The sequence below is a fragment of the Syngnathus leptorhynchus genome, chromosome 15 (assembly GCF_054491065.1).
Source record: "Syngnathus leptorhynchus isolate UIUO chromosome 15, UIUO_Slep, whole genome shotgun sequence".
Lineage (NCBI taxonomy): Eukaryota > Metazoa > Chordata > Actinopteri > Syngnathiformes > Syngnathidae > Syngnathus > Syngnathus leptorhynchus.
Window position 1 is genome coordinate 5045235 of NC_141209.1, and position 8593 is coordinate 5053827.

General features: G+C 42.7%; 3 protein-coding genes across 5 annotated transcripts; 2 read left to right on the plus strand and 1 right to left on the minus strand.

Annotated features, from left to right (window-relative positions):
* Positions 1 to 109: 109 nt before the first annotated feature.
* Positions 110 to 1388, plus strand: LOC147045286 (dnaJ homolog subfamily C member 30, mitochondrial-like). The gene is made up of 2 exons (XM_085932023.1): positions 110 to 252; positions 387 to 1388. Exons 1-2 carry the CDS (start codon positions 153 to 155, stop codon positions 1094 to 1096), a joined length of 810 nt encoding a protein of 269 aa, XP_085788149.1. The 5' UTR covers positions 110 to 152; the 3' UTR covers positions 1097 to 1388.
* On the minus strand, positions 1374 to 6017 carry LOC147045287 (cleavage and polyadenylation specificity factor subunit 3). 3 transcript variants are annotated; one of them, XM_085932021.1, is made up of 18 exons: positions 5963 to 6017; positions 5387 to 5459; positions 5205 to 5268; positions 5029 to 5126; positions 4676 to 4804; positions 4417 to 4594; positions 4209 to 4298; positions 3984 to 4134; positions 3731 to 3906; positions 3454 to 3612; positions 3228 to 3374; positions 2962 to 3114; positions 2556 to 2829; positions 2389 to 2483; positions 2234 to 2321; positions 2109 to 2175; positions 1943 to 2039; positions 1374 to 1839 (listed from the first exon to the last, which is right to left on the minus strand). In XM_085932021.1, exons 2-18 carry the CDS (start codon positions 5455 to 5457, stop codon positions 1717 to 1719), a joined length of 2160 nt encoding a protein of 719 aa, XP_085788147.1. In that variant the 5' UTR covers positions 5458 to 5459; positions 5963 to 6017; the 3' UTR covers positions 1374 to 1716. The 3 variants fall into 3 exon arrangements, with proteins under 3 accessions (XP_085788147.1, XP_085788146.1, XP_085788148.1); XM_085932022.1 differs by lacking the exon at positions 5963 to 6017 and having other exon boundaries at positions 1381 to 1839; positions 2556 to 2654; positions 2721 to 2829; positions 5387 to 5956; XM_085932020.1 differs by lacking the exon at positions 5963 to 6017 and having other exon boundaries at positions 1376 to 1839; positions 5387 to 5959.
* On the plus strand, positions 3268 to 8353 carry itgb1bp1 (integrin beta 1 binding protein 1). Its single transcript, XM_085932026.1, has 9 exons — positions 3268 to 3400; positions 3479 to 3624; positions 4691 to 5932; positions 6589 to 6707; positions 6868 to 6946; positions 7025 to 7155; positions 7296 to 7388; positions 7611 to 7760; positions 7847 to 8353. Exons 4-9 carry the CDS (start codon positions 6636 to 6638, stop codon positions 7916 to 7918), a joined length of 597 nt encoding a protein of 198 aa, XP_085788152.1. The 5' UTR covers positions 3268 to 3400; positions 3479 to 3624; positions 4691 to 5932; positions 6589 to 6635; the 3' UTR covers positions 7919 to 8353.
* Positions 8354 to 8593: the final 240 nt, after the last annotated feature.

The window sequence follows — 8593 nt, forward strand, 5'->3', positions numbered from 1 at the left end:
TCGTGTTTCGGGGGAAATTTGAGAAAAAAGATTTAAAGGCCATTGTTTAAGGGAAGTGCTATGCCATTTATATGACAGTAGAGGGCGCTGCACAAAAACACCCCAATAACAAACACAATTAATTTCCGTTTCCGTTTCTTGACTCCACAAACATGGCGGAGGTCATACTCCGCTGTAGCAGAAGCACTGTCAACATTTCGCCCAAAATATGCAACTATTTTCCACCGAAATCTCCTGGGAAGCACAAAGAAGGTACAGTGCATTCTTCCACGTTATCCACCGAGGTTTCATTTTTAAATTTTAATAGTAACTAAACAAACTGTGTAGTAACAGTTGAGATTTCAAATTATGTCATTGTTGTTGTTTTTCCTTTTATTTTTTTTTAGGGCTGAGGGATGACAAAAGAGCAGGTCATGGAAATACTTCTGTATCTTGGGGCCACGGAGACTATCAGGGGATTTTCTTCCCTCAAAGTAGCGCTGGTCCAGGTTCTTGCTGGGGACATTTAACCTTTATTAGGACTTACGCCAATGGCACCAGAGAGGAGCCTCTTTACAGAAGCAAAACCGGCTACTACGACATCCTCGGCGTGTCTCCCACGGCCACCCAAGCGCAGATCAAAACCGCCTACTACAAACAGTGCTTCCTCTACCACCCGGACAGAAACGCTGGAAACAACGATGCCATTGTCCGCTTCTCAGACATCAGCGAGGCCTACTCAGTGCTGGGCCACAAGGGCCTGCGAAAAAAGTACGACCGTGGCCTCTTGAGTCTTCTCGACCTGACCGACAAGGCCCAGGTCAGACCCTCCGCCGCCAATCCCCCCGGAGGAGGGAGCTCAGCGGCAGCAGGAGGGAGGAACGCGGCCGTGGACCCCCGGAGTACCATATTTGACTTTGACAAGTTCCTTCGCTCGCATTACGGCGATCAGCTCCAGAGGGAAAGAGACATTCGAAAACGGAAGGAGGAGATGCTGAAGAAACAGCAGGAGTCGCTGGGCGAGAGGAACAAGGAAAGTACCGTGGAGGTGGGTGTCGTCATGATGCTCGTTGCCGGCATAGTGCTGCTGATCACCTTGAGGGGAGTGTCGAGCTGAAGTCATACTGTTCATTTTCCTTCATGCACACATAGTTAAATTTCATATTTATAGAAAATGATCAACTCTGGGTAATCTTGACCTCTTTAGAGCCACAAAAGTTGCGTATTGTATGATGACGGCTTCTCAAAAATGGTTCGAGGTATTTAAACGTCATGTCACAATTGTATTTATAACTATCGCTATTTGTCGGTCTTTTTGGGAGTTGCAATGTTCTAGAATAATGTGCCTTTTCTGTGGGTGCTTTTGTCATCCACATATATAAGTAATGAATGAAAACATACCTTATGTTCATTGTGTCATTCTAAATTTTCTTGAACTTATATATCGAAGCGAAAGCACACATTCAAATCACTGACACCACTTTTGCCAAATACTGAACATTTAGTGCAATTAGAAATTCACATTGCCAAATACTGAACACTTAGTGCAATTAAAAATTCACATTACATGTTAAAACACAAATTTCAAGTCAGTGCTTTTTTTTTTTTTTTTTTTTAAACGAACACAACATCAACAATAAATAAATAGAAGAGCTTGTAGTTAAAAACACAAAACGATACATGTTGAAAATACTGACAAACTATTCATAAGTGTTATCCAGGACATAAAAATATGCATCACTTAAGTGATGGCATGATTGATGTGATGGGGTTGAGGGCGTCAAAAAGGCGCTGCACTGCTTGCTCCACCAGCTCCCTCAGGGAATCGTCTTCTGTGTCCTCGTCATCGTAGCTAACCGACTAATTGGGGTGGGGGAAAAAAGCGTCAATTGGGTGCCTTCATTTTTTTGTTGTTGAAATGTTCAAAGTGTCAAATCTCAAAGCAATGGCGCAAAAACCTCACCCGCGTTTCCAAACAAATGTTCACCGTCTTGCCGTCGACGCTCACCGAGATGTTTTGACCGTCGCTGATGTCCACGCAGTCCTGTCCAAACATGTCCCTGAAACCAAACAACACTTCTTCACTTACTTCATTAAAACAGAAAGTGTAAATAAGTCACACTACTCACTGTAACATGACTTCAAGTCGACTTTGAAAGACGTCCATGTCCAAAATGGAACTCTGGCTTTCCATGACTAAACATAAGAAAAATTTGAATGTTCAGTAGCATTGTTACCACCGACTACCGCCCACCTTTCTGAGCCTTCGGATTGGATTGGACCTCCAGCACCACAGTAGTGATGGCGTCGGCGTACATGTCGTTAAGAGGGTTGGCGATCCACTGAAAGCAGAATATGAACAAGTTTGACATCTGCAGCGGATGGAGCAAGAGCATCCCCAGTGCTCACCTCGAGCAGAACCATGCCAATTTCATGGATCAGAGTGATACTTTGGAAGACCCTCAGGGTTTTCTTCTCTGTCCCGTCGAGCTCTTCTACATCACCTGATGACGAGAAAGCTCAGTGCTCAGTACAAAGGAACATTTAATTTCATAATGCAGTATTTCAAGGCTGACCTGTGAGGTTCCTAAGGTGACAGACCAGCAGCGAGTAGGGTCCGGTGAAGGGGATGGCCTGGGTCTGCTTCACTGTGCTCATGGACAGCTCTGTATACACTGCAAAAAAAAAAAAAAACATGCACTGTGTGGGATGACGGGCGGATTGCCGAGGACTTGACTCACGTGAAAGGTCTGAGGGATTGAGGATGTGGTAGTTGAAGTTCTTCTTCACCAGAATGCCCGACACCCTCTGACCTTGAACGCATTTTTGATCTGCCAGAGAGCCCATCACCTGCACATAAACCACGTCCCGACGCTCATAATCCCAATAAAATACTTTTTGGTTTTATTAAATCTGTGTAGATTGTTTTTAATTATCCAGGTCATGGAAATTTGCAAATGTTGACTCGATGTATTTCCGAACCTTGGCCAGTTTTTCTCCCCTGAAGTTAAGGGTGACGGACTCTGTGTTGCGAGGGTTGTGGACTTCGATGTGAACCTGCTCGTTGTCTTCGTACTCTCGGATAAGCGCCGCTTTCAGTCGGGCCATTTCGTTCTGCTCGCCGTGGACCAAGATCTGAGGGCGGCAAAAGTTTGACATTGTTTTGTACACGGACTAGTTTACGTTTCTTTTTTTTGCCGAGTCCAATTTTCTCACAAGATGCCATCGATGAATTTCATCTTGCCTACCACGTGTGGAGGTTTGAGAGCGCGGATGAACTCGCTGGTCTGCTGGTAGTCCGTATGGGCCGAGAAGGAGATGTAGTCCACCGACATCTTCAGCTGCAGCTTCTGTCCCGACATGGTGGTGATCTCCTCCGGCTCGGACATGATGTGCTGCCCAACAAACGCGACCACCGACTGTAAGCTGCATGAATTATGTAACTTTGTAACAACAGACTCGTTTGGAGCTGACCTTGGCCAATGTTCCCTCCACACAGTATCCAGCGATGATAACGCCGTTCCTCTTGTCTGTGCACCAACTTTCAAAGAGCTCCCTGGAAAGGCCGCTTTGCATCATGCCGGGGGACGCCATCACCACACTGGGGCCGATGTCGTCAAAGTGGTCCATGCTCTGGAATTTTAAGTAAGTTTCTATTCCGAATTGTTTTTTTGTTGTTGCATTGGTCTTTTTTTTTTCATGCCGTTTGAACATGGGTGTGTAGACTTTTTATATCTGCTTTGTGCTCTACCTTGAGGTTGCTAATGTGCTTGAAGACGAAAGGGTTGTTTATGTTGATGGCCTTGCGGATTTTGTCGTTCATGGCGTTGACATAAGTCTGGTACACGGCCATGCACTTCTTGGCCAGGGATGAGGCGTAGTAGATGGGGATGTCATGGAGCTCCGGATGGTTCTGCCAATACTCGTCTGCATTCAACAGGGGGGGAAAAAAAAGAGAGATGACATCATACAGAAACTTTAGATTGCATGTGTTAGATAATCACCCAGTATGAGCAGCAGTTCCTGAGCTCGGCCCAAAGCGAATACGGGGATCAGACAGCGGCCCTCCCTGTTGACGATGTCGTGCACCGTGTTGCAAAAGCGAGCCTCGCGCTCTTCTCGCTTCTCGTGGATGTGCGTGCCGTAGGTGGACTCCTGCACAACAGCGATTAAAGACACTTTTGTTCACCTCAAGAAATAACCCAAAACACAAATTTTTGGTGGTGTACAATGATTAAGATGTCCGGTTTGACGCTCGGGATCTCGGCCGCCATGAGGTGCCTGTCTTCTTGTCGTGAGAAGTCGCCTGTATATAGCAGCTTTGTAAGAAACACAATGAACAATAGCAGTCAGAGGTAGGTTGAATAGCCAAAAATCGGATTTACATTCAGGTACTGTCGATTTAGAATATCATACAAGTACGAAGAATTCTATTACCTTGACTCCGGCTATTTCAATCATAAACATGGCAGCTCCTAGCACATGGCCGGCATGGTAGCACCAGAACTTGATCCCCGCCACCTCCTTGACCTCGTGAAAGTTAATGGTCTCAATCTTATCCATGCTCTCCTCCAGGTCCGTTTCGGTATATAGCATGTCATCTGCAGAAATGTTGCTGCAACGGGTAAAAAAAAAAAAGCACAAATTATAATATTGTATTGTGATTTACAACACAATGACGGGTTTCATGGCTTACCTGACTTTGACGTAGTCCGACAGGAGCCAACGGTAGATGGCCTTGGTGGCGTGGGTCATGAAGGTTCTGCCTTTGAAGCTGGTCTTCTGGAGGAACCAAGGCAGAGCTCCACAGTGATCAAGGTGGAAACTGCAGACAAAAAAAAAAAGCGTTAAATCGTGTTAAAGCTTGATCTTTATATTTGGTGGAAGGAAGCAAAGGTAACTGGATGAAGGACAGAAGGATGCAAGTCAAGGACAAACAGAACAAAGGAAGTAAGTGAAGGGAGGAATGAAATGTCAAAGCAAATTAGGTTGGAAGAATATGATGGAAGAAAAAATTGAATCTTTCTCCTGAAAAAAAGAGATGCTTACTGGCTGATGAGCAGCAGGTCAATCTCTGCTGGGTCGATCAAGTCTATATAGGGGAGGGCATCCATTCCCTCTAAGCCAGGATGGATACCACAGTCCAGCTGACAAATAGACAAATCAAAACAAATTATAGTCTCCAATTATAGCCTCTATCTGATCGGCTTCAATTAATTAGTTACCATAATTTTTCTCCCTTTGAACTCCAGTATAATACAAGACCTCCCAACCTCCTGCCCAGCACCCCTGGCGAAAAGACAAAATAAGAAAAATAAATAATAGCTATCATAAAGCTGACACAGAGATGCAATATATATATTATAAATATATCATTTAATATAAATTAATGAATTTATCATCGTACAGCGGACGAATGTGAAGCTGATCACTCTCCTCTGCCGGAACGGCAATCTCCACTTTGCGTTTTGAAGCCATAGCAGCCGAAAATCACAGAGTAAAATAAAAATAATAAATATCACAATCCGATCATCGCGCACTGTTTTGAAAATGAATGAGGAGGAGGCGGTCCCTTGCAAAACGGGACACTTTAGGTCTTCTCTCAAAACACCGTCGATAAGAACAAGGGGTAGTAACAAAGGTTCCGGCACAAATGTTCCCTTCCAGAATAATGATTATTTTCGAACAAAACATAGCAAAATGCTTCAATAATTTATTAAAAGTAAACAAAATGAGCGGGTTTATTGATTTCATGTTTAGCTCTTGTGACAGTAGTTTAGTATTAGCGCTGTCATTGGTTAAGTCCCCTTTAAGACGGGTTGGGCGGAGGCTGTGAAACTACGAGAGAAGCTAAACAGTGAATAAAAGCCGACAAACGCCCTGTTGAAAGAAAGCAGGGAGATGATCCAAGTCATGTTAACGGTCCACTGATGCGCCAACAAGGTTGAGCCAGGTATGCATCTGATGGATTTCTTGCAATTACCATCATCTCTCGAGGAAGTGAAAGTTGACTAACTTCAAATGAAACCGACGTTATGCGTGGGAGGTGGATAATGAATGGTTTCGCTTGAGGCTTTGTATTTCTAAATTGAATGTTGGTTGTAACTTGAATGACGTCACAACGTGTCATTTGGGAATAGAAATTAAATAGCAGCTAAGGGGAAGGATGTAACAGATATGTGAGAACCTTAAATATTTTATAGTCCACCAAAGGACGGAGAAGCAACTTTGGGTTCGCAGGAAGCTGACGTCACACGTCTAAATAAGATCAATTATCGGATTAAAAAAAAAAAAAAAAAATTAATCATGACCTAAAATTGCATGGGAAAAAAAAGATGGTTAAATGGAAAATTGAAATGACCAAAGACGGCCATTGCAAGCATAGATACTGTCAATTCATCAAGTTCAGTATATTTTATCCAGTTTGTAGAATTTTTTTTCTCAATTAATTGACAATTGAATGGGTTGATTCACTATTCCACTTAAAACTCATGTTAAATAGGTTTTTGATTCATTTTAATACAAAAATTAGAAACAGTCAATACACATTGTCAAACAAAATTGGGACTATGGTGTGGTCTTACATGTTAAACCTTTGGTGGCGTTTAGCTTGGAGGTGGGCTGGAATGCGGTGGTCCAGGATGCAAAAGTGAAAGATGTTTCGCAAGGTGAAAAAGCGCCACAGCAGCAGTAGCTCTCAAAGCAGTGAGATCAGCACCAAAAGTAAGGTACAGTAACCAGACCCAGTAGTAGACATCAGGTACAAGTCACGTGAAAAACCTGAGGCTGATAATTTTTCTTTTTTTTTTAACGTGTCTTCTATTAGATCTCATTTGATCATGCAGGTGTACCTTTATGTCATGGTCTTGACCTTTATCTCTTCTGTAGTCTGTAGACTCCAGTTTGGGAGGACTATCCAGGTCCAGCACAGTCGCCAGCCTCGACACAGACTCTACCAAGAGCTCGGGTCAGTTGGATTGCATCATCGGAACATTTTATTCTATTACTCCTCTCCCATTGATGCCAAAATGTATGACCTCTCTAGGAAACAACTCATCCGAAACGTGCGCAGAGTTCCGGGTGAAGTATGTGGGAGCCATTGAGAAGTTACAGTTTGACATTAGCAAGACGCTCCAGGAACCCCTTGATCTCATTAACTACATTGATGCAGCACAGGTAAAAAAAATTATGAATCCAATGTCGTACAGGATCTGTATGACATCAAATCTGCCAGTCATGCTGAGTTTTAATTCAATTCCATTATGTATACAGCCAAAATGATACAATTGATGTTATCATACTTCTTCTAATCTTAGCAAGATGGAAAGCTGCCATTTGTACCAGGAGATAAGGAAATGATCCTGTTTGTGTCGAAACACGGAGTCAAAGTGGCCTCGCTGGACCAATGTGTGAGTATTGTATTATAGCGGGTCTAAATACAACTTTAGCCATGACGAGTGAATATATCCAGCAGTAATTTACCAATGCACTTTCTCTTGATGCCACAAGAGGGCAGCAAAAGCACAGCATTTGTCACTTCAGAATGGATTTAGTTTTGTTGCACAGAAAGGTGTTAGGTTAATAAAAATGTGGTGATAGCAACGGATAATAATGAATATTTATTCTCTCAGGATGTGTTGCATCGCCACCCGCTCTACCTGATCGTGCGCATGCTGTGCTACGACGACGGCCTCGGCACGGGGAAGAACCTCCTGGCCCTCAAAACCACCGACCCCGAACAGGAAGGGTGCACCATCTGGGTTTACCAGTGCAGCAGCTCTGTGAGTGCCAGCGAATAACATGGTCTTAAAAAAAAATGGAGAAATAAATGTCTGTTTTCTTCTTTTTTTTTTTTAAATGTAAACAGGAGCAGGCTCAGTCCATCTGCAAGGTCCTCTCAGCTTCCTTTGACTGTGCACTCACATCAGACAAGTTGTGAGGATGGCGTGCAAAAAGTGAAACCAACAAAGGGAGACAACAATGACTGAGAAATTCAACTTTTTTTTTCTAAATCAAGTTTGTTTCACTTACTACCTAGATGCCATACCTTCCATCAATATCTGCACCAACCAACTACCACACAAACAATCGAATTTAAACTTTAAGTTCAATATGAAAGATGCAAAGTGAAATGGTTGCATCAATTTTTATGTATTTCAGGTATTCTAGTTAAATGGTACAACAGTGTGCTGAATATATCAATAGTTCAGTGCAACTATTAGAGTACGATTCTTTGCAATGTAGCCGCTTGTCCTTAATTTTTAAGACTTGAATTTATTAATTGTATGTTTTTCACATTTATGATAGCAAATTGCGGTACATCATTTATTTCATGTTACTGTCACTTTCATCCATTTGTTAAAAATGTTTGTTACATTAAATGACTGAAACTTTTTCCATTTTTGAGTGCCTCTCCTTTTTTAAAAATATATAATTCAAATATCCACCAGAGGGCGCTCTTGATGTGTAAAACCTTCCTTATAGACAACAGTACTATAATTTAACTGAGACTGCGTGTACTTTGTGAAAAGGTGGGTGTGTTAAAAGTCAAGAATGTCATGCACGCTTTGTGCATATTCTGAACAGGTTGTACCGGTACTTGGTGTCATTGAGT

Bases quoted from the DNA above. Each gene is read 5' to 3' on its own strand.
- LOC147045286 (XM_085932023.1), top strand. From the start codon at position 153: ATGGCGGAGGTCATACTCCGCTGTAGCAGAAGCACTGTCAACATTTCG. The intron at 253-386 runs GTACAGTGCATT...ATTTTTTTTTAG, and splicing joins TCCTGGGAAGCACAAAGAAG to GGCTGAGGGATGACAAAAGA.
- LOC147045287 (XM_085932021.1), bottom strand. From the start codon at position 5,457: ATGGCTTCAAAACGCAAAGTGGAGATTGCCGTTCCGGCAGAGGAGAGT. The intron at 5,269-5,386 runs GTACGATGATAA...TCTTTTCGCCAG, and splicing joins CAGCTTCACATTCGTCCGCT to GGGTGCTGGGCAGGAGGTTG. The intron at 2,830-2,961 runs GTTCGGAAATAC...GTTTATGTGCAG, and splicing joins GGGGAGAAAAACTGGCCAAG to GTGATGGGCTCTCTGGCAGA.
- itgb1bp1 (XM_085932026.1), top strand. From the start codon at position 6,636: ATGTTTCGCAAGGTGAAAAAGCGCCACAGCAGCAGTAGCTCTCAAAGC. The intron at 6,708-6,867 runs GTACAGTAACCA...TCTCTTCTGTAG, and splicing joins AGATCAGCACCAAAAGTAAG to TCTGTAGACTCCAGTTTGGG. The intron at 7,761-7,846 runs GTGAGTGCCAGC...AAATGTAAACAG, and splicing joins TTTACCAGTGCAGCAGCTCT to GAGCAGGCTCAGTCCATCTG.